The 23,579-nt window shown below is 26.2% G+C and overlaps 1 protein-coding gene and 1 long non-coding RNA gene across 2 annotated transcripts; one reads left to right on the forward strand and one right to left on the reverse strand.

The window, feature by feature from the left end:
- The first annotated feature begins 1,219 nt into the window (after positions 1 to 1,219).
- On the forward strand, positions 1,220 to 12,213 carry LOC126552885 (uncharacterized). The gene is made up of 3 exons (XR_007606336.1): positions 1,220 to 1,776; positions 11,044 to 11,220; positions 11,976 to 12,213. It is a non-coding gene; the product is annotated as an uncharacterized LOC126552885 (long non-coding RNA).
- LOC126552884 (E3 SUMO-protein ligase PIAS1-like) lies at positions 3,560 to 5,915 on the reverse strand. Its single transcript, XM_050207980.1, has 2 exons — positions 4,700 to 5,915; positions 3,560 to 4,636 (listed from the first exon to the last, which is right to left on the reverse strand). The coding sequence occupies exons 1-2, from the start codon at positions 5,397 to 5,399 to the stop codon at positions 3,687 to 3,689; spliced, it is 1,650 nt and encodes a 549-aa protein (XP_050063937.1). The 5' UTR covers positions 5,400 to 5,915; the 3' UTR covers positions 3,560 to 3,686.
- Positions 12,214 to 23,579: the final 11,366 nt, after the last annotated feature.

Genomic DNA, 23,579 nt, shown 5'->3' on the forward strand with positions numbered 1-23,579 from the left:
AATGGAACATTAAAAGGCATTCATTTTTTCAAAAACTATTAACTTTTATGAAATTACATTTCTTACCATTTTTTATATACATGACTGATTTTTGAATTACAAATATTGAATTTTGGACCAATGAATAGTGATTATCAGTAAAAAATACTATAACACACTATAAACTACTTATTACCTAGTTATTTCTATAGAGTGAAATACTGTTTTAAAACTTATATATCAGAAATATTTATAAAACTATTAGTTTTTTCTGAAATAATTTGTGTAACGTTAAATGAATTACCATTAACATATAGGTACATTTTCTTAGATATCTGTGTAATACTTAATATACACCCATTAAGTAGGTATAATATTATTTGTTATGTTATAGGTGAGTTCTTGAAACGTATTTATTTTTTAAACAGGGATTATATTATGTACAAGAATCTAAGATTTATTTTTTATACCTCCACAACAAGTTTTCGGCTGCGTCGAGGTCTTGAGACTTGAGAGTCCAGACTAACATAGTGACATATATATATGTAGGTATATACACATAAGGACATGTGTATAATAATATTATATAATATATAATAGAACAAAAATTTTTATTCCCAAAAACGTTTTACTCGGCACTGACATTCCTGGAAGATAGTTTGGAGGTGCCAAAAACACGTGTATAATAATTGTATGAAAAGGCAAAACCTTGTATACAATAATTATTTTTTTATATTTTAAACAAATTGACAATAGGTATATTATATTAAATAGCAGCATTGCAAAGACAATCGTAATATTACGTAATCGTACGTAATCGTGTTGTTTTTGATAATCTATTGTTTGATCAAAATCGTACGGAATCGTGTTCCTAAAAAGGTAGAACTAACGGAATCGTGCTTTACCGATACAACACATAATTTATATGTATACATATATTGGATTGCTGATGATAACGTTCTATGGACACACCTTAGCTCTGCCTGAATAAAAATATTTTTAGCACCAAAAGTCCACGCGCAATAAATTTAATTAAGGTATTACCTATACATCCTATAACTATATATCGGTGTAAAACTGTGTTCAAATTAAACTATTATATTTTGTAATTGTACGAGTGTGTGGCAATTGTATTATTTTTTATTAATTTATTATTAAATACAAATTTCTGTTTTGTTAATAAATTATAAATTAAATAGAACTATAAATTTTAATGCATTTTAATAAATGAGCATACCAATACTCCGGAGTTAGCATTTGTCACCGCGAAGTCTGTTTATAATCACAGACTTCTATATTACTATATGTAACGAATTAGAATCACGGACCAAGTATGTAGGGTATGTTCTAAACTTATAAATTATAATAAATACGATGATAATAGTGGTAAATGATTAGGTACGACCATGTCCATGAGTTTGTCTGATGATAACACTTCCTTAAAGGTTATCATATTATGAACTTAAAAGTTAAATTAAATTAAAATAAACTTAGATAATAGAAGAATTCTATTATCTATGCTATTGCCACGTCTTGGGGGACTCAGAAACCGCCTTTTCACAAATATATCCGTGTGCCTTTCTCTCTTCCACATTTAAAGACCGCGACCACTCGCATTATATGCTTTAACATGGCCTATTCATTCTTCTACTATCTATGAAAATAAATGTCTTATTACTTCAATCAATTTGATGTTATTAAGACATCGTAGTTATTGTGTTTAAATTGTTGTCAACTGGTTGTTATGTTTGGAAATGTTTGCATTAGTTTATCAGAGGATGTAATTTCGATAATTTTGTAAGTACCTACCTACATTTATCTATTGACACTTAAAACTTAAAAGATACTTTATATTATACTTATATTAAATAGGATATTATGATCTATTTTCATCAATCAGTTTAAGACAAAATTTATTGAAAAGTATGGTAACTAATTAGAATAAAGCAAATTTTTAATTAAGTACCTACTTGTCCTACTCTAAAAGTCATTTTTACATTTGTAACCTGTCTAATACTTTTAAATTAGCTTTTTCATCACAGTTCAATGTGTATTTTTCATTTATTTACGTAATTTTTATTATTATCTTTATTTTAATGAAAAGTGGAAATTCAACAAATTTCACCACCTAAATATTTAATTTTGGTACTTAGTATATTTTACATTATTTTACTTTAATTCTTGACTCATGAGTAATAATTTCATAGAAATCAACTATCTATTTACTCAATAAATATTTGCATTAATAGTTTTTTGTTGGTTTGTATCAACAAAATTATAAAGTTTATAACTTTTTAGTCTATATTTTATAAAGTCATTCATATAAAAGCCACCGTTTTGAGCTTATGAATACCTTATATTATTTTCTAATAATAAGTTTAAACACTGGTCACATTTAATATTGTAATAAACATAGCAAAATAGTGTTAGAAACCTTTGTTATGATTTATTATTTGATTAAACTAGTTTTAAACCTCTGACATGAACCAAACTTCTGTAAGTTAAATTAACTATGCTTAATAAAAATATAATTATTATTACTTTATATAATTTATAAACAATAAGTTTCTATATTGATTTAACTTTTTAAAGACTTGCAGTTGAATTGTACAAGGTTATTTACATAGAAGCAACTTGTTTTTAAACTTACTTGAGCACATAACTATTAAACATAATTAATATTTCAAACAATTATTTTAGTTTATCATACATATTATCTTGATAGGTCTCTTATTCTATAGTAAAGTGTTCTAATTTGCAACAATAATTTGTCCTAATATCAAAATTGTACACATTTAAAATATTTTCACATTCATTAAAATTGAATTATAAGTTTTAAATTTGATAGTCTTTAAAAATCAATGAATTTGCTTAGAAATTTAGTTTACCTACCATATATTTATCTTATTTTAATGCATCTACTCAGAATATATTATGATGATCTTTTAGTGATGGAATTGGACATAATAGATACGGTACCTACTACCTAATTATGTTTGATGTCATGATTGGGACTTAGATGTTGTTATAATTAAAGTAATATCTTTTAGTATTATATTATAATAATATAGAATTTAATACTTGTAGTTTGTACAACTATTTGATTTTTAACCTTGAAAAAAATTATAACTTTAAAATGTAATTATTAAAATAGTTTGTGTAGTCATTGTTGAGGAAGTTACTGTTTTTTGGTAATTAAATTAAATTACTAATTCTTTATCAAAATTGTAACTAAATTATTATTAAGTTGCTTTTTCTTTTATTTGTCAAGTTACATTTCTTTTGAGTTTAAAAAATAGGTATCTCAATTACAATAGAAGTTACTATTTTTTTCTAAAATATTACCGGAGCTTAATATAACCATGTGTTCAATACGACAATACATATTTACTAAAATAAACTCTTTACACACTACCTATAAGCACTTGATCAAAGTTAATTTGTGTTAAATGCAATGTCTATATTATAAGTAGTATATTTATGGTTATTAACTCACAAACTATTTACCAAAGTGAGATGCCCTCATCATCTAGACTATCTAGGTCTCCATATGAAAGGTGAGAAGAATACAATATGTATATAAAAATCAAAATAAATATATTGATATGTACATGGATTAAACTACATTAATTTTAAAAGCTTATACTATCAAAATTACTAATAATATTAAAAAAATAAATAAAAATAAATTAGGAGGCTTCAGTCGTTCAGTCTATTTCAATTACTACTCCTTGTTCAGAACTGGTACCAGCTTGTTGCGGCTGTACTTGATTTTTTTTTTCCAACTTGTCTCTTTTTGTTGGTGGTTCTTCATCGTTACTATCTAAATCCACACAATCAATATGTTTTACTTTAGTATGACTACTACTGGTGCTTTTTGTTTCTTTAAAAGCTTTCCATGTGCCATCAGCCAAAATTTCAATTTCTTTACTCCAGTTGTTAAGTGTTGAACTTGAAAGAACTTCTAAAAAGTAGTTTTCAATTTCTATATCGTCATACAAACAAAGTTTATTGCATGTTGGGCACATCCAAGTTGGCTTCTTCTCATTCATTAAAAGAAACGTCCTAGCATCGAAACATTGTAAATGATCACAATTTATAGATTTTGCAGGTATCTTCATTATAGTTTTACTCAATGGACACACCAAAGAAACACGATAAGAAGTAGTAGCTAAATCTGGATCATTATCTGCTAACTTTTGAATTATATAGTTTCGGGTTCCTTCTGAAATCCTCCCACCTTTGTCTTGAAGTTTGTTTATTAATGTGTCCACCGTTAATTTTTTTACCAGAAACATAGCAAAAACATATTTTTTTCCATCAGGAATCCAATTAATTGTGATGTTATTGGCAACTATTGGAGAAAGTTTGAAAATTTCAGTGCAATTGATAGGTCTTGCAGTTCGTCTAGACTCAGTTCCTGGTCGAGTATTAGGAGCAGTTGGTGGTAATGGACAGGCTTTCCCACCAACTCGTATGTGTAGTCCAAGAGGCATGTAATCTGGTGACTCATTAGGTACAGGCTCTATCAACTGACAAATTCGAATTTGGAACTGATTACGATATTCATTTTTCCCTTGAGAAATATCACGATTTGTGGCTACGAGATTGACATGTTCGAGTGACAGAGTATGTTTGAATTTATCTTCTTTCATATCTGAAATAAAATAGATATTATGAACATAATTAAAATAAAAAAATAATTATAAAATATTGTTACCTCTAGAAACGTTTAATAATGTACATGTGCCCGTGCCAGTTAGAAGAGTTGGCTTAATGACTTCATCAATAACTTCATAAAATGGTAGCTTTTCGAATTTAATTTGAGCTACAGTTTCAATAGATGGTGTGCAAGAATTATTTCCGCTAGCCGATGTTCCTAATCCTAATGCATCTTGTGCTACAATACTAATTTGTGTTTTTGGGGATAATTGATATGACACTGTGGTACTAGTTCTGGATGGTTCATAATTGCCAGCAGCTATATACTGAGTGTTATTATTGACCATATTGTTAGCAGGAATAGAATTTGATATGTGATTACCATACATGCCTCTTTGCATAGTGGGCATAACTTGAGGTAATTCAGCTTGTACCATATGCGTTGATTGATGAGGATATTGTAGTGGTTGGTATATTCTTTTTGATGGTTTCTGTAATAAGCTGCGCAATATAATACTATTATCATCAGTAGGCAAATTCAAGGAACGATAAATTTCATATATTTTTGCTATATATGCTGGAATGTTAATGTAAGCTGGTCTAGTCCTTAACAATTCAAGTGCTCGATCTTTTAATTCGGATTTTTGTCCACTTGCATATAGACCAAAAGCTCCCAATAGTGTTTGCAGATCAATAAGCCGGAAACTGTTCAGCATGGTTCTATCACCTTCGTCAACGGAGTAATTATTCATATTCATGGTCACTAAAAAAAAAAATTTTAATTTATAGTTGTAGGTAATAATCACATAATAAGAATAAATTCATCATCTTTAAAATATAATATATAATATGGGATGTTATATCAGTAACTTTTTTAGATTTGTGATAAATTAAAACTATGGTACTTAACCAGATAAAGTCTTGCAAAGGGAGACAAATATTTGAAAGCTTGTCTCGGGACAAATCAATTTGATTTTTTTGGATACTACATGTCTATTTAAGCTCAAAAATGCAAACTCAAGTTAGTTAAAGAGTTGTACTTTTCTTCAAGTTTACAGCTAGCATAACATAATTATATTACTAATAATTATAAATAAGATATAATTATTATTTTATTTTTAAAAAAAAAAACTGAATAATTATTACTTATTTGCCTAGTTAAGGGTGACGCTCTACAGTCAATAATAAAGACAATATAAAAAATTGAATCCAAAAAAATGAATCGAAAGATTGTCTATTTGTATGAAAAAACCCAAATGAACCTATTAAATGAAAAATTTCTTGAAGGTAATTACACATTACGTGTTTTAGACTTTTACTTTATTTATGTATAAATATTATATTATATAGGTGCCTTTAATATAATTTGTAATGAACTTTACTTTGTAAGTTTAAACAGAAATATTTTGATTTTAAAAATACCCATTAATATTAAACTGTTTACATTATAATTAAATTTATTAAATGAATAAAAAATAATAATTTAAATGTAAAAGTGGTTGTTGTTAGTACCTAATAGTAACTGATTTTATTACGATTTATATTAATTGTATTTATTATATTACTTCTTTTATTGAATGCAACAAATTCTTAAATCCTTGAAAATGCATCATTATTATGCAGGAAAATTTACCTTTGTCTAGTACATTAAATCTTAAGTTTAGTGATATTTAAATTATATTTCAAAGGTGGTAGTATAGATCTTAAATTGTTTATAATTAAAATTAAAATAAATTTGTTTAATCTTTAATAGGAATATTATATTATATTAATTATAGCATAATAGTATAGGTATCAATGATATTATCATCATAGATTAATAATTTAATAATTGTAGATGTGCAAAATTAATCATTATTATATTAAACTTAATATAATAAACACTTAACTATCTACTTATGTACTCATGTTTACATAATAGAAATAATCTAATCACCAATCCATGTATTATAGTAATAAAATATAATTTGAAAGAAGATAATATAAAATAAAAAATTGTAAATATGAACATTATTAATCATGTTATTCATGTTAGGTATTAACTTATTCAATAACTAAATGTATTTTGTATATAGATAACATATTTTAGTTTTAAAATTATATTACAAATAATTTTAATTCTAATAGTGTAATTAATGTTTAATGTTGTGTATTTGTACTATTTAATATATTTTAAAAGTAGAAATAATAATGAATAAGATAATTTTATTACATTCTGTCAGTTTTGAGTTTAATGAGGAATAAATCACATTGATGTTCTAATAACAGATAATAGTTATAAACAGTATAATACAATATGGTGATGTCAGTATGTGGTATTGGTACAAATATAAGTATAGGCACTGAGGTACATACTTTATTTTAAAAAGGATGTCCGACATAATATGTTGTTATTATTATTTTTCTTTAGTTTGTCTTAAAATATTTTTTTTTAACACAATACATATTATTAATAATCACTAAAACATCACTTTTCTAGTTGCTACTCTAGCTAAAGGGTTTTTAATTTTTATACACATACTTTCTCTCAGTTCACGGTTGTCAAATCAGGGCCTGACGTTCATATGTGTTATTTTTTATTAAATTGCATCCCAATCTAAATTTTATATGTAAATTACAATCCGGGTATAATTTATATTTATATAGATATTGGATCAAATTTTTATTTATATGTAAATTAAATCTAATGATATTTTTGCCAAATGAATATTATGTTCAGACTTTAGACAGTCAATATAATTGTATTAATATTAGAATATTGGTATGACTAAAAAATAAAAATATTGGTTCTGCTGTTTGTTGTTAATTATTAAAAACTAATAATTATCAATTAAGTAGCTTAAAAAAATCTGTACGATAATTCGCAACCAAAGTTTGAACGAGTAATTTTTATTCGTTTATACAGCTACTTAAAATATTATATCGTATTTAATATTTATGTTTCTTTTTCCACCAGAGATAATTACATATCTTTAAATTGTTTAGCTGAATGGAAATAAGCAAAATATCCTGGTTTGCATTTTACATACATTTCATTATTTCAAAAATATCCTATTGGCAATAATACGTAGTAAAGGTGTACCTAATACCTATGATTGTAATATTTTTCTGAGGACACATTTTATCAATTTGGAAATTTTAAGATTGTTATTATTCTAATGTTCTTGATTTATTAGATAACCAATATAAAAACCCATTTTTTACTATGAAGATATTAAAAATAGAGCATTTTGGTTTCTTAGAAAAATATAATTGGCTTTTCAATAGTGTGAGTTGCGTATTATAATAATTATATTAAATTATAAACTATATTTAACTTTATAAATATTCTAAATTTTGTTTTATTAAAACTATTGTCCTTTATGTAAGCAATACGCTAGTTTGCAACAGTTTCCACGCAAATTTGGCTGCTGACGTTCGCCTCTTCTCATTGAACTAAATACTATCAGTATAATAGTATGTCAGTATCAACTTTCAACGCTATAAATTACTTTAATGACTGATACAATAATAATTGATAATAGGCGGACGCCGTAAACTATTTTGTGAGTATCACTATGTTGCTGACATACCTATTTACTTTGTCATGGTACATACTACAAAACAGAACCCCTGCTTTATACCTAACCTAACCTAACTTAACACGTGAATATGATCATAACTTACCTTAGAGCTATGTAGTACTTTACAACGGAATCTGACTACTGCGGAAAAAAGGGCGATGGACAAAGTTGGCCTGGATTTTAGTAGCTCAATTACCTGCTTTGAGATTAAAAATAGTCACAGAGTTACAAACAATATTATATGAGAATACAATGTTCAACGTAGAGGGTATAAAAAAAAAGTTCAGACGAGTGTGTAATAGCACGTGAGGAATCGACGCGATTTTAATGGCGACTGCGATACACATAATTACAAACAACTACTGTTGTTATTATCAGTGTTAACACGCAGACTATCGTCGGATCGCCTGCCGGTATGACAACACTGTGTGAATAAAAAAGTCGAATTCTGAAACTGTTGATAACGATGCAAAGGTAGACTATAAAAGAAAAAACCATTCCACGTACTAGGGTTGATCCTTGAAAACACATTACATTGATAAAGGTGGGTTGACACTTTTGGGTGACATGCCGATAACAGATAATCAGTCGCCATTTTATTTGAGGTGTTTTTTATCAATTTTAGTTGGTGATTAGAATTAAATTAAAATAATGTAAAATGTAAAATGTAAAGAAAAAACTACAGAATTTAATTAAAATTATGACAAATCATTAAATCAAAAAGAATTTCGGACTTCTGTTGAAGAAATTTGTAACGTGGATGTGTGGTTAGGAAGTTTAAATTTTTAAAAACTACCTCCATTAAAATTGCGGCTGAATTTTTTTTTACCCTATCTTACAATGTAATTTTTTATCATTGTTCATTCTGATTATTCTATTCTGTGATTGATATGAGAATTCGTAATATTATAATGGCTGCCTATTAACGTCGAACATGGGTCAAATATAAAAGGAATTTTTATGGAAACGATAAATGTACGATTTAAAGGGAAAAGTACCTAACCTAACCTAACCTAACACGTGATTATGATCATAACTTACCTTAGAGTTACGATGGTACTTTTTCAACGGAATCTGACTTCAGCGGTAAAAATGGCGATTGGCGGAGTTAAAAAACAATATTATATGGGAATACAATGTTTAGTGTAGAGGGTATAAAAAAAAGTTCAGATGAGTTTGTAAGAACACGTCAGTTATCAACTCGATCCAAATGTTGACTGCCATAAATTACAAACAACTACAGTACGTCCAGCTAATCAGGGTGTCCACAACTATTTGTCACGGCCCATTTTTCGCTGGCCGTACTGCTGTTATTATCAGTGTTTACATCTATCGGATCGTATACCAATAAGGCAACACCGTGATAATATTTATTTAGTTAAGAAGAAAAAATTCCATTTACAAAAAAAATTAAACAACATACAATAATTAATTACTTAAATAAACTAAGTATATAAAAAGTTTTCATTGTAATATGCAATATATTTCGAATTTTGGAAAAATATACAGATACAATTTTACTATTAGATTCAAATCATTAAAGATAACTGAAAAAAGTCTAAAGAAGTGAAAAAGAAAATAACAAGCAATTGCATATAAATCCGGGCTCTGGTTATTATTTAACGCCAATAAAATTATTTTTGATATTTCTGCTTGACAAAATGTTATTTTATACAATGTTTTTAAAATTTTTGTTTTAACATCCAATACGTTTCAAATTTTTTAAAAATATGCTGAAATGTGAAAAAAAATTCGCCATTAGATTCAAATTGTTATGATTCTTAAAGATAACTGACAAAAATCCAAAAAAGTTAAAAGGAAAATAATTTTATACAATTGTATAGAAATCCGCGCTCTAGTTATAATTATTAAACCAAATATCCTTTGTCATCATTTTAAAATGGAAGATTAAATGTTATATTACTTGATTTGTTAAAATAACTTTCTTCAAATGTTTTATTTATGTCATATCTAGCAATTATTACAATGATTTAGAATTGACATTGAACCATTACGGCATTACTAGTCAGTCTGCATGTTAACTTAAAAAATGTATGTGGCTAAATGTAAGTAGGTATACTAAAATGTAAGTAGGTATGAGCAAAGGGCACAAAATTCAAAATCACATAAATATTTTTAAATAAATACAGTTATCTACTCATATTCTTTAAAATTTTTATATTCAATTATATTTATTTTGCAAAGTTAGATGTGTTGTAAATCTAGCATTTACTAAAAATTATGTTTAAATAATTTTCAAAATTGATTGTACTGTATTTTGGCTCTTTTTGTGCTATTTATAAGTATTATAATCTCTTTTTGGTTTTTATTGTTTTTGAGTACCTATTATTTACTATGTAATCAATTTTTTTTTTTGGAATTAATTCAATTGTTTCATTCTTTATTTTTGTGGGAAGGGCAAATACATAATAATAAGCTTGAAGCGCCACTAAACCTATATATGATATGTTAACTCTACATATTATGATTTATGATGCACTAGAAGGAATAAAATATTGCCTAGAAATGATAGTTATAGAAAAGAATTTCTGGTATTATAACTCTATTATTGTAATAACTGCATGTAGATGGTTTTGAGGGTAAATCTCACAAATTAAAATGCTTAATATATTATGAGCTTTTCAATGGATAAAACAATAAATTGTATAGCTTCCAAAACTAACAAAATTGGTTAAACAATTTGACTATTATTTTTGTAAATATATATTTATTAATGATTTCCATATTCATTGCATGTAAATTTAAAAATATTGTAATTTTATTTTAATTTTATTATCTAATAAATTGTATTTTATTATAATATTGATTCTGTATTTAGATTAAAACAAGAGCAAAAACAGAAAATTGCATGAAAATTATAAATGGGAGCTTTATTAGATGGAAAACAACTATTAGTTGTTTGGGATGCTGGATTTATTGAATGACGTCAATATAAACTTGTTAAAAGAAATCATCTAAGATCTTATTTGCATCCAAATATTCAAAAATAAATATTGTTAGTACCTAATTATGAATTATTTATAACTTGGGTATTGATTTCCTTTTGATAGCTAGTTATTGATACGGCAGACCAAAATCTTGTGAGAAGAGGTAGAGTCAAAGAAACAATAGAATTATGAAATATAATAGAATCAATCTATTATTTTTTTTTTTTTTTTTATTAAATTTTATATAACTTGGATATATATAGGATTCTTTGAAGTTCAAAACTAAAACATTACGTTTTGCGGGTCAATTTAAATTGCTTAACGGGCTAGGGCTGACATAAATATACTTAATACCTATACAATATGCAATATTTAATTTAATTTGTATCTATTGTATCTGCGGATATGTATAATTATCTTTGTGGTAAACCTTTATAAAATGGTAAATAATAATTTTATAATAAATTTTAAAATTTTGTTTACATAGTTTGATAAAATAGTTTAATGTTTTAATAGTATTATTTAATTTAAAATTAAGGTATGAGCAATTAAATATTTATAACTTTGATTAATATTTTTATTTAAATATAATGTTTTTATTTTACAATAAAAAAAAAAATAAATGAGCTTCAAGTTGACTTTCTAAAAATATTTGAAACTACAATGTGCTTTATTTTACATTTGGTTTATGAATTAATGGGTATATGATGATATTTATTTACAAATTAGTATGGTAGAAAATCTTAGTGGCATAAACTTCTATGAAAAATTCCACAATATCTAGTATATTCCAATAAATAATCAATCTTTAACAATTTTTCAGATAAATTCACACTTAAGGTACTTAGAAGAGACATTAGAATAATAATTTATTATAAGGAGCATTTTTTTTTTCAGTAACTATGCAATGTTTGTTTAAATTGTTTATTTTTGTTTTATAAATATTTATATTCTGTCGTTTAATATTTTTTTGTATTTACCATCTAATAAGAAAGTATTATTTATAACTATATTTGTGTTTTCCTACTGAGACTTTTGAAAATATATTTTTTTTTTTAAAGCAGGAGTAATTTTAATTTGTTTTTTTTTTTTATTTTGTTTCTAAAATTTAATATATTTTGTTTGTTATAATAAGTTATATTGACACAAACTTTATAAATCAATATGCATTTAATGTAATTGTTAATTTTTCATTTAAATATAATTATAAAATGTGTATACATATATGTTAATTTTTATTTTTACAACAACCGAGATGGTGAAAAAAAGAATTTTTGTATGTAATTGTACTTTAGTATTTTTTTCAAGTTTAAATTAAATCAAATGTATGAGATCAATATTGAGTGTTTTATTAACGAAACTTAATTAGTATTTAAACCAGTACTTATAATCAATTGTACTAACTATTTAATGTGTTTCACTATTTCTTATATTGTAATTTTACCATCTATGCATTCTTCAGGAGAATTGTAATCGATACATATTCTTGTTTCCGGATCAATTCCAGGTTGGACCAACAATATGGTGTGCGACTGTAATAAAATACAATATGGAAATGATATCAATATTTCACATTTAATAAAAGCAAGAAACAAATATTTAATACCATTTTGTAGCTTTCAGATTAAGTTAAAACGTATTCAAAATAAACCTAACGGCCACGATACAAATAAACAAGTCGGCGTAGGTCTGTCACTTAATAATTATAACTGATAAATTAATAACTTTAATTTTTATGTGGTTTATACTAATTCACAAATGATACTTGTGTTATATAACCTAAAAATTGTTAGGTTTTGTGTGTAAGATGCGTGATGATGATGTTTGCAAAGTTGGCTCCACAGATCTGGTGATTATCTCGTTTTCAATGCGTGAAGGTGGGTTTCCATTGGACCGTTCCCGTGTACGTGTATGTTTATCAACACGCACGTACTACGGTTGTACATATACGCCCTTCTTGAAAAATACTCTGGTAACCAAACACAATCCCCCCCCACAACAGCTTACAGCGAGCTGTCAGAGATAATTGTTGTTCATCGCTGCCTGTGTGTGCGTTACCCGAACTACGCGTCGCGTCGTGTGCTGCGTTTGTCGATGACGGTTCTATACAGAAATCTGTGGTGTGATGTGGACGTTCTAAACTCCAAAGTCCGAACCTCCTTGGAAATTCTCGAAACTACCCGAGGATCGTATGTTTAATACATTCGTTCATCCGTAGTGTTCAAGTACAGTCGCAGTTGCGGTGATTTAAGCCAAACCAACGCGTATAAAACAATAATATTATATTGTTAGCTTATGGTCAAACCTTAAACCCTATAGTGTCTTAGTAATTCATATAGCCTAAAAAAATAATCTGTGTGGTCCACCGGGTGTTATTGGCGATAAAAAAGTAGCTAGTGATTTTAACTAGGACCTAGGGAAGTATTAAAATACAACTTATCGTAGTGATTGGCTTATTGCCTAAAAATCTATTGTCTACTGTCTATTGTTATTTTTTTTTGGGGTACTTTAGTGTGCTTTGATTTCGTTTGTGATTAAAATAACACTATATTTGTTTGACCAAAAATGTTGAGTCAGGACGAAAGCGAGAAAGATTCGTCTCCCCCCCCCCCCTCGGATCTACCTCCGATCGACCAGATGCAAGATATACGTGCTAGGAAGGAACGCGAGGTGGGTTCGAAAGCGACATGGTCAGTATCTTCATGGATACCCAGTAAATAATACTACATTATATTATTATTGTTGTGCTTTACTTTTGCAGTCACTGTAATTGTAACTCATAATTGTTGGCAAGGTCGTAACTGGAAATGAATTTCAGGGAGCGGGGGGTTAAGCTAAAAAAAATTGTGTTCTAATTTTATTGTAATATTTTATTGGTAATTAAATATAGTATAAAATTAATTTCAAAATGTCGGGGGGGGGGAGGGTTGAACCCCCGCAGGTAAAGCTTTGATTGTTAGGGCCTTTGCACTATAATTTTGTAATGAGCCCATACTCAGTGTAAACTAAAAACCCATGACATATTACTTTAAAATTATAATAAAAAATTTCAAATGTAGGTATACCTAATTAAAAAATACCATGATGCCTTATTGTAAAATAAAAAGCAATCAACACCAATAATACTTATTGTTAAAAATTATTGTGTAAATAGACGTGACTTTTTTTAAATTTATCGATGGAAAATAATAAAATATCAAAAATTTATCTTTGTTTATAAATTAAATATCTTCTTAAACAAACAGTTAAATTAAATGATATAGTTTTTGTTGACTTATAATAGATATTTGGTTTTTACAATTTCAAGTATTGAAAATAGTCGTTTACACTTATGCACATTGATGTATAAGAACATATTTGAATGCTATAAACAATGAATTTAAACCAGATTTTATAATTATTCAAAAATAGTTTGAAATGTCTAAGTTGCGATTCATTAGTTATTTAAATTTAATTTTTTTCTTTTTTCATTTGGCTATAGGTTTCAAAATTTAAAAGTATCCAAAGATCCTCAGTAATTGCTAGGTAGGGTTGTGTGTATCAGTCATCAGAACAACATTGCATGCAGTGCTGTACTTAGTTTTTATAAATTTAAAAATTAATTTATCCTTGAACCATTCTTGAAATATCCCCATAATAATAGAATAGCTGCTTAATCTATTTATCGATAACTAAAATGTTTATTTAAGTAAATACATTTCAAATATATAAGTACCACATTTAAAAGAACACATTATACTGACAATTATTCAAATATACGTATACAATTGTTTTATTATAGCTTAGCAAGTAATACAATGCTAATTATTTATTTATTTATTAAGTAGATAGTTATTAAATAAAATCTAATTTTAAATTATTTATTTTTGCAAATATTTTAATAATATCATTCACTGGTATAGCCATTTCCATTAGCCATTTTTTATTAATATCCAATCAGTGCCACAACTTGGTATATATTAGTGGGTGTGCAAGCAAATATTATAGGGCCCATGTTGTCAAGGACCTAAATACCTAATACATTCTTAAAAAAATAGCACTTGCTGTTTGTAGTTATATACATTATTGTACATAAATGGAGCAAAGTGACCTGCAGTTCCTAAAATAGTAATTGATTTTTCTATCTCATACTACTAAAAAGGAAATAAACCATCAGCTGCCACTACATAACAAAATAAAAAATATAATGGTTAAGAATATAATATTGGTGATATTTATTAATTCAGTTCCCTGCTATTTGAAATTATATTTTTTTTATGATTATATTTAGAATTTTGTATTACCTATATTAACAATTATGGTTTTAAGCGTTTCAACGCATTCATTAACTTTTATTTTTTATAAAATAATATGATACTATTTTGTGAAACACCTGGTCGATTACATTTATTAAACAGTCCTAATGATAATTAATATTTAATATTAATATATAAAACATAGGTATCTAATTAATAATTTATTCAAATAAATTGTATTCAATAATATTTATTAATATTTCAATAATTACAATAACATTTTATAAACTAATATTAATTCTAATCTTGCACTTCTTGCCGTATAAAACAATTGTATACAGTGTCTAATAATATGTAGAATTGTGTAGGAAAAGAAGGCAGTATTTAATTAGATTTTATTATTAAGGTTCTTTTAACATAAAATAAATATAAAAAATATTAGATATTAAAATAAAATAATTTTTTTTTAGCTATGGATTAGTTCCTGCTTTTTCAAGTAATTTTTTTCCTTTTAATCTAATAATCAATATAAATTACATAAATTATTTAATTTCTAAATACACTTTATACAGAATTGTTATTATTAACATTATTGAATAATAATGCTCCTAGAGTTTAACAATTATTCATTCTGATAAGATGTAGGTATATAATAACTTGTAACCAGAATAATATTTTATAAAAAAAATTCCAAATAGTTAAGACACAGCTCACAGGCTTATTATTATGAATAAATTTGGGGCTCGGGGGTTTTTTGCACCTCTAGCATCCCTGGTAGTTACGGCACTGTATCCAATAGAGCTAATCTACAAAACTAACATTTTAAATCTATAGTTTTTCAAAATAATAATAGTGAGTGTTGCACAACACCAATAATTGGTATATATATATTTATATTTAAATCAGCGGTTCTCAAACTGTGGTACACGTTCCACTAGTGGTACTCAAAAGGCCATATGGTGGTAGAACGAAAAATTAAAAATAAATATTTGATTCTGACCTCACTGAAAGTTTATATTTAAATTTATACCTTACCTAAAAAAACTAATAAAATAAAAATAATTATATTGTAGTATTGTACTGCCTCATTATTTTAAATAAATGTATTTAACTAAAAAGTAAGGTATTTAATTGTACAATTTGGATACTTCTGTAATTAGTCATTAGTGGTACGCGACTGATTGATAATACAGCTAAGTGGTACGCAAAAAAAGTTTGAGAACCTCTGATTTAAATAAATTAACTAGATACATTAAAAACTAAAATCATTATTTTCCATAACTATAATATAATTTAATAGTTAAATTAAAATTATACTATATTTTCACACACAACATTCAACATTGTACAATTAAGGAATTGGATATGCACAGTTAGCAGAACTTTCCGCATCAATTGAAGTACCTAGTATGTGCATTAAAACATACATAAAAATTCAAAATTATATTAATTTAGCGGTACAAAAAACTGCACGTAGTGAAATGAAACAGGCTGGTGATGAAGAAAGAGAGATTGCGTTAAAAAATAAGGAAGTAGATGTAGATGGTAGTCCTATGTGTACAGTTATCGCTGATGGCCAATGGTCTAAGCGAAGTTATAAGTCCAAGTACAATGCTTTATTAGGAACAGTATGCAATTATTAATAATTTATATACCTAATATAAAATATTTTTATACCTTTTTTTTATATTAAAATATATAGGCCACTATTATTGGGAAAAGATCTGGAAAAGTTTTATTTGTAGGTGTAAGAAATAGATATTGTGCTATTTGTCAAAGGGTATCATCACATAATGAAAAAGCATCTGAACATGTTTGTTTTCTAAATTGGAGAAAAGCATCAACTGCAATGGAGGCAGATGGAATAGTTGAAGGATTTTCCCGTAGTGTTGAAATGCATGGGTTTAAGTATAATAAATTAATAGGTAAGTATGAAAAAAAAAATTATTTTAGTATTTAATATTTATACGCTATTTATGTTTATAGGAGATGGTGATAGTAAGTAGTGTTTTAAAAAAACTCAATGAAGTCTTACCGTATGGATCTGAGTTTGTTATAGATAAAATAGAATGCCGAAATCACCTATTACGAAATTTCAGTCAAAAAATTACCGCTTTAGCAAATAAAACTGAGTTTCCTTTTAATTTACGAAAATTCATTCTATCTGATATAATGCGATTTCGTTCGGACGTAATAGAAGCTATACAATATAGAAATAATCAAGACACGCTTATGTCGCAAAGAATTACGGGTATTTAATACTGTACCTATATTTAGTTTTATATGTAAAACTAAATAATATTTTCAGATAAAAATTTTAATTATATACATACACTGTATACCTATACCTGTTGTATAGCTATTCGAATCGCGATCTGACGGTGGCTGCGGCTGAAACAAAATACTATAGCGCTATCTACTGTTCAGTATACGATTTTAGTCCGACGATCGTTACATATAGAAACAACAACCGGTAGCTCTACCCAGTAAAGGTTTCGGATCGAATACATCATATATATACTACCAGACGTTAACCATGTGTTCGGAGGTCTGTTGTGTCTCAAACGTCCAATCACGCCGTATGGTGTACCCTAGTTCAATTCCAGTTTCACTTTCAGCCGTTGGTGGCATTGGGAAAACACATAATTAACCCTTTGTCTTCAATCATGACCCACTGGCCACGGGTTAGGCTTGAGAGTACTTGTACATAAAAACTGTGTACAGACTGTACATAAAAAAAAAAAATAAAAAAATCGTAAAAAAACATTGGCCACTATCACGTTTGAGCACATACTTCGACCTTCACAAAACTTTTGCATTTTTTCAACTTGTAATATTCAAATTACTCTTTTAATTAATTTTTTTCATTTGTGCAAAGTACCTACTATAAAAAGTGACTAGATACGTGCTACCGGCCGAAAGAAATATTTTGTAATTCAAAAAATTGCACGAAAATCAAACGAATTGTCAAAATTATTGCGATGTATTTTTATTCATTAGTCTTAATCAAATAAGAAAATAATATATTTTATACATATCATATCTAACAACATAAAATATAATACTTGAGCGCTTTTGATTTTTTTAAACACCTTAAAATAATACAATAATAAAATAATAAAATATTTGGAACTTTTAGCTCAAATCAATTTTCGTATTCCCTCCCACTATTCACGAAATTATGACCTTTTTTCATTATCCCATTCTTTAATTATAAAACCAACAATGACTCTTTTTTTACTAGAGGTCTGAAATTTGTTAATTTAGTTTCTACTGTCTTAGATTTTTTAATACGAATCGTGATACTCAAGCTCGGGTTAAGGAGGAGGGGGCAAAGAGGGGTAGTTTTGTGGGCTCATCTTTATTTGTAAAATATGTGTTTTTAATGCGTTTAAAATAGTTAAAAAATTATTTTATTGAGTATAGTAGGTAAACTTAACATCATAAATGATATTTTGAAATTGATTAATTTCAACGAAACTATTCAACAATTTGCAAAAAAAAAATGTTAATTATTATTCTTTTTAACAAATGCACTGTTTTATATGTATATTAGTATATGCATATACATTAATATAATAAATTATTACATAACTAGGTATTGTAGTTTGTACAACATTATACTTACAATAATATAAAGTCTTTAAATTGTAGTGATACATTTTTTTGAAGTTCAAGTTGAAAGGGGGCCCATTAAGTTGATGGTATCCTAATCGAAGTAATCGATTCTTAATCCAAGCTTGACTATGAGTATGCTTACAAAATCTTGCCGTAAATAATACATGGTTTTCCATCTCAGAGAGCTAAACATTTTTATTTTGGCTTTCCAAATTGTACTGTAATAATTATGTATATAATATGTTACATAACACTTATGTATATAACTCGTAACTGCTGACTGATACATTTACTAACACACTTACTAACACACACATATAATTGTAAGGCTATGACCATTACACGCCATGTATAAGGTAGTAGTTGACTAGTTGACTAAGGTAGTAGTAGAAATTTGAAATTTATATTAAAAAGTTCGCACTTTTTCATTTGTAACTTGATTTCTTTATGTACGGTTTTGATGATTTTTACAATGTTTCCGATGTTTTGAAGTTTACTAAGAGTTAATTGATGTAGTGGAAAATTAGTTATGTCGTATAACAAATTTGTCTGTAGATGGACAACTTCTGCTTCGATATACTATACACACACCGTCGTGCAGTTATTATTTTGTTGTTTACTTTTTTTTTACACTACCATGGCGCTGGATATTATTAAAACAAAATTAATTTATGAATTCACAATGGTAAAGATTTAGTAAGCTGTCTAAAAAATCCATATACTAAATGCATTAAAGAAATTTTCAAATCATTTTGCTTGTATTTTCAATAATAAATTTATGTATTTTGTATTATAAATTGTTAAACACAACTTTCTTGTTTTATAGTATCAATTTCACTCACAGATAAATCCATTAGAGGTCATAGAGTAAAATTTTTTCTTAAGTCAATTAAGGTTTTATACCCCTTAATATTACATCACTTTTTAATATTTATATCGTATTAGCTTCATGAAATCGATCTATTTAAAAAAGTTGTTCATTTTACAGGTTTTTCACACCGCGAAATACGAAAACGGTGTCTTTTTCATGAAAATTTACTTCAGTTTGATTTTGCGTAATTTTTTCACAAATTAGTCATTTACTTAGTGAAGTAAAAATACGTTTTTACCGTACACAATTATTATTTTTTATTATTATTATTATTAGGCACTTATTATATTAGTCAAACGTTTGTTTTAAGATTTCTTGTATTTGTACATTTTAGATTCTGAACGGAGTGATGAATGTATTGATTTTACAATGATGTATGTTTTTTTTTTTTTGTTTTTTTTTTGTGTCTGTGTACAGCATAACAAGTCAAAACAAGGATAATTATGTAGACACAACTTGTTGTTTAGTTTTAATAAATATTTAAAATTAACATCATTCTGAATATGACGATAGAATTGCCTATATAAAACTCCTTAAAAAGAGAATTTATATTGCAACTTGAATACGAATTAATATACAATACAGTCGATTCTCGGTAACTCGAACCTTGATAAATTCTCAATATCATAAGCACATGAAATTCCTCTTCAAATAACCATAACATTTATTGTTCACATAATTTTATTAATTCGAAAATGAATTAGACAATTTTTTGATGTATCGTATATTGTCTTTTCTTAATTTAATACTAAAAATATTATGTAGTTTATCGTCGCGATAATTTTCCGATTTATTGGTCAGTGATATATGTGATATATTATAATGTACAGCAGAGCGGTACCCACTTGCCGACTTTTTTATTCTTGTGGCGATAGTAAATTTATTATTCTAAGTGAGGTATAAAATTTGTTTTGTGAATATTTAACTTAATTACAAAGTTTGATTTTAAATAATTTCACATATTTTGTTATATTTTAGAAAAAGAGCTTAAAATATTTGAACACATATAATGAAACATTAAAAAAAAAAAAAATCTATTATTCTTATAAATTTAATATTGACTATTGTCTGTCAATACCGTAGTAGCGTGTTTTAAAAATAATATTACTCAAAATGAATTATCTTTACAGAAAATAACGAGAAGTATCTTTATCGAATAATAATAAACTGTTATAGAGAATATTGTACAAACAATTAAAAATCAGTATGTTTCGTGCTCTAAGACGATTGCTTATTGTATCACAATCTAACATACGGCGTTGTGTAATTAAGAACTACCTATACTTGCTATTTATTTATACAACCCAATATATTTTTTAGATTCTGAACGGAGTGATGAATGTATTGATTTTACAATGATGTATGTTTTTTTTTTTTTTTGTTTCTATGTACAGCATAACTAGTCGAAATAATGCTTCAATTTCAAACTTCGGGGGTGGTTTTCGATGGAAAAGTGAATATCCTTGGTGCATTATAGAGGTAAAAAGTAAACATTTTCCAATAGTTTTCAAAAAAATCGAGAAAAACAAAAAAAAAATGACGGAAAAGCGGGAATTTTTACGCAACACAAGTTTTCGAATCGATTTTTTTATTTTGCTATAACTTAAAAACTAATCGATGTAAATACTTGAAATTTTCACCAAATGTTTATATTAGTGTTCTCCATACACAGTTAAATTTTAAAAGAATTTTGATTTTTTTTGAACTATTTAAAGACAATTGAAATCTTAAATTTTTCTAAGTATTTTTTTTTTAAATAACGATAAAAATTTTTGGCTGACCAGAAAATCTTGAAAATTTAATACAAGGTTTCTTATAAGTTGTTCTTAAAGTGATAAAAAAAAATCCGAAATCGTTAGTCACAATTTTTTTTTATGAGTGCTTAATATTCGAATTTATACGAAATATGTCAAAATCGCGAAAATTTGCAAGTAATTTTGTGGTTGGAAAATCGTAAAAATTTTTTCTTTTATAACTAAGTTTTGAAAATTTGGTACATAAATTTTTCTTCAAATATCTGTAAAAAAAACTCTACCGGATTCTGACAAAAAATTTTTATGAGTGTTTGAAATTTAAATTTTTACGAAATCGTGTAACGATAACGATTTATCCTCAAACGATTTTAAATATTTGTTATTATTCAAAAAGTATAAGTCGTAAATACTTGAAAATTTTACCAGTTATTTAGATTAGAATTTTCTTTACATAATTTAATTTTCAAAATATTTTGAGTTTTTGTGAGCTATTTATAGACAACTGAAATTTTCAATTTTTCTGAAAATTTTTTTTGAAGTGTCGGTAAAATTTTTTTGGCCCAATCAAAATACTAGAAAATTTTATACAAAGTTCCTCATATGTTATTCTTATAGTGATTAAAAAATTATAAGAATACATAAGCACAATTTTTTCTTATTAGCATTTGAAGTTCAAATTTTGACAAAAACTCGTCAAAATCATGAATATTTGCAAATTATTTTATAGTTCAAAATTCATAAAATTGTTTGTATTTATATCTAACGTTAAATATTCTAGACTGACAAATCATCTCCGTTCAGAATCGTTTTTCGTATACAATGATACCTATCATTGCATTCAAATTTAACCTACCCTAGTCCGAGGTCCACCCCACCCCCTTTTGTACAACAGAGCGGTACCCACTTGCCGAGTTTTTTTAAACTTATTTTTTTTCCTTTTTTTCAAATAAACATTTTTTATTATTTATTTATAAATAATTTAACGGACTGAGATCATTGTATAATTTAAATTCATGTGAAAATTTAATTAAATAATTTAAATAATTATTACAGATCCATAATATTTTAAAAATAATACACAATATAATATGCAAAATACATAATATTTGAATTATACATCACTTTTTTCTTAAAATTAATAAAAAGTTTAATTTAAAACTATCACGATTTGATAAAAAAAAAAAATTTAAGGAGGACATTTTATTAAATATCTTTAGAGAACGAGCTTAACAATGAATCAGCATCAGATTTTTTTTTTAAAATATGAGATAACAAATAATTATTTACTTTTAAAAAATATAAAGGAACGCAAATACATAATTGTGCGGATAAATTTAATAATAAATATTCTTATTTAATAAATCATATAAAAATATTATAACATGTTTTATTTTTATAATAAATTAATTTCAAAATATTGTATTTAAGCTTGCCATTTTTTATTCTATAATGTTAGTTATACATATTATGAAAATGTTAAATAATTCAAAGTAGATATTTGATCACAAAAAAAAATGTCTGTGTGTGCCTTCAACGAACTCCATTATAGTTTTGATCGTTCTTAAAACTTCAACTTTTTTTGTAGATATCTATCTTTTAATTAAAAAAAAAAAATTGCCGCATTCTCCAACTAAATGTTTACCGTACTAAAGTATAAGTATTAAATCAACATACGAGTATAATAAGTAATAACTAGAAAACACCGTTTAGCGTTCTGATAATTCATTAATTTAAGAAAATAAGCTATAGTATAATAGCTGCCATAATATACTATGAAAAATTTAAACTACTAATATACCTAATGAAAAATAAAGTAAAATCTGATATTATTATGGATTAATTAATTTCAATTAAAAAAGAAAGTATTAAAATTTTAGGTAATAATAATGGTAATAAATTGAAATATTTATTAATTTATTATACAAAATATTATTATCACGAGGTTAACC

The sequence above is a fragment of the Aphis gossypii genome, chromosome X, assembly GCF_020184175.1.
Source record: "Aphis gossypii isolate Hap1 chromosome X, ASM2018417v2, whole genome shotgun sequence".
In the NCBI taxonomy this organism is placed as follows: Eukaryota; Metazoa; Arthropoda; class Insecta; order Hemiptera; family Aphididae; genus Aphis; species Aphis gossypii.

Excerpts from the sequence above, each read along its gene's own strand:
- LOC126552884 (XM_050207980.1), bottom strand. The coding sequence starts at position 5,399 with ATGAATATGAATAATTACTCCGTTGACGAAGGTGATAGAACCATGCTG. Across the intron at positions 4,637-4,699 it reads ATTATTAAACGTTTCTAGAG|ATATGAAAGAAGATAAATTC; the intron begins GTAACAATATTT and ends ATTTTATTTCAG.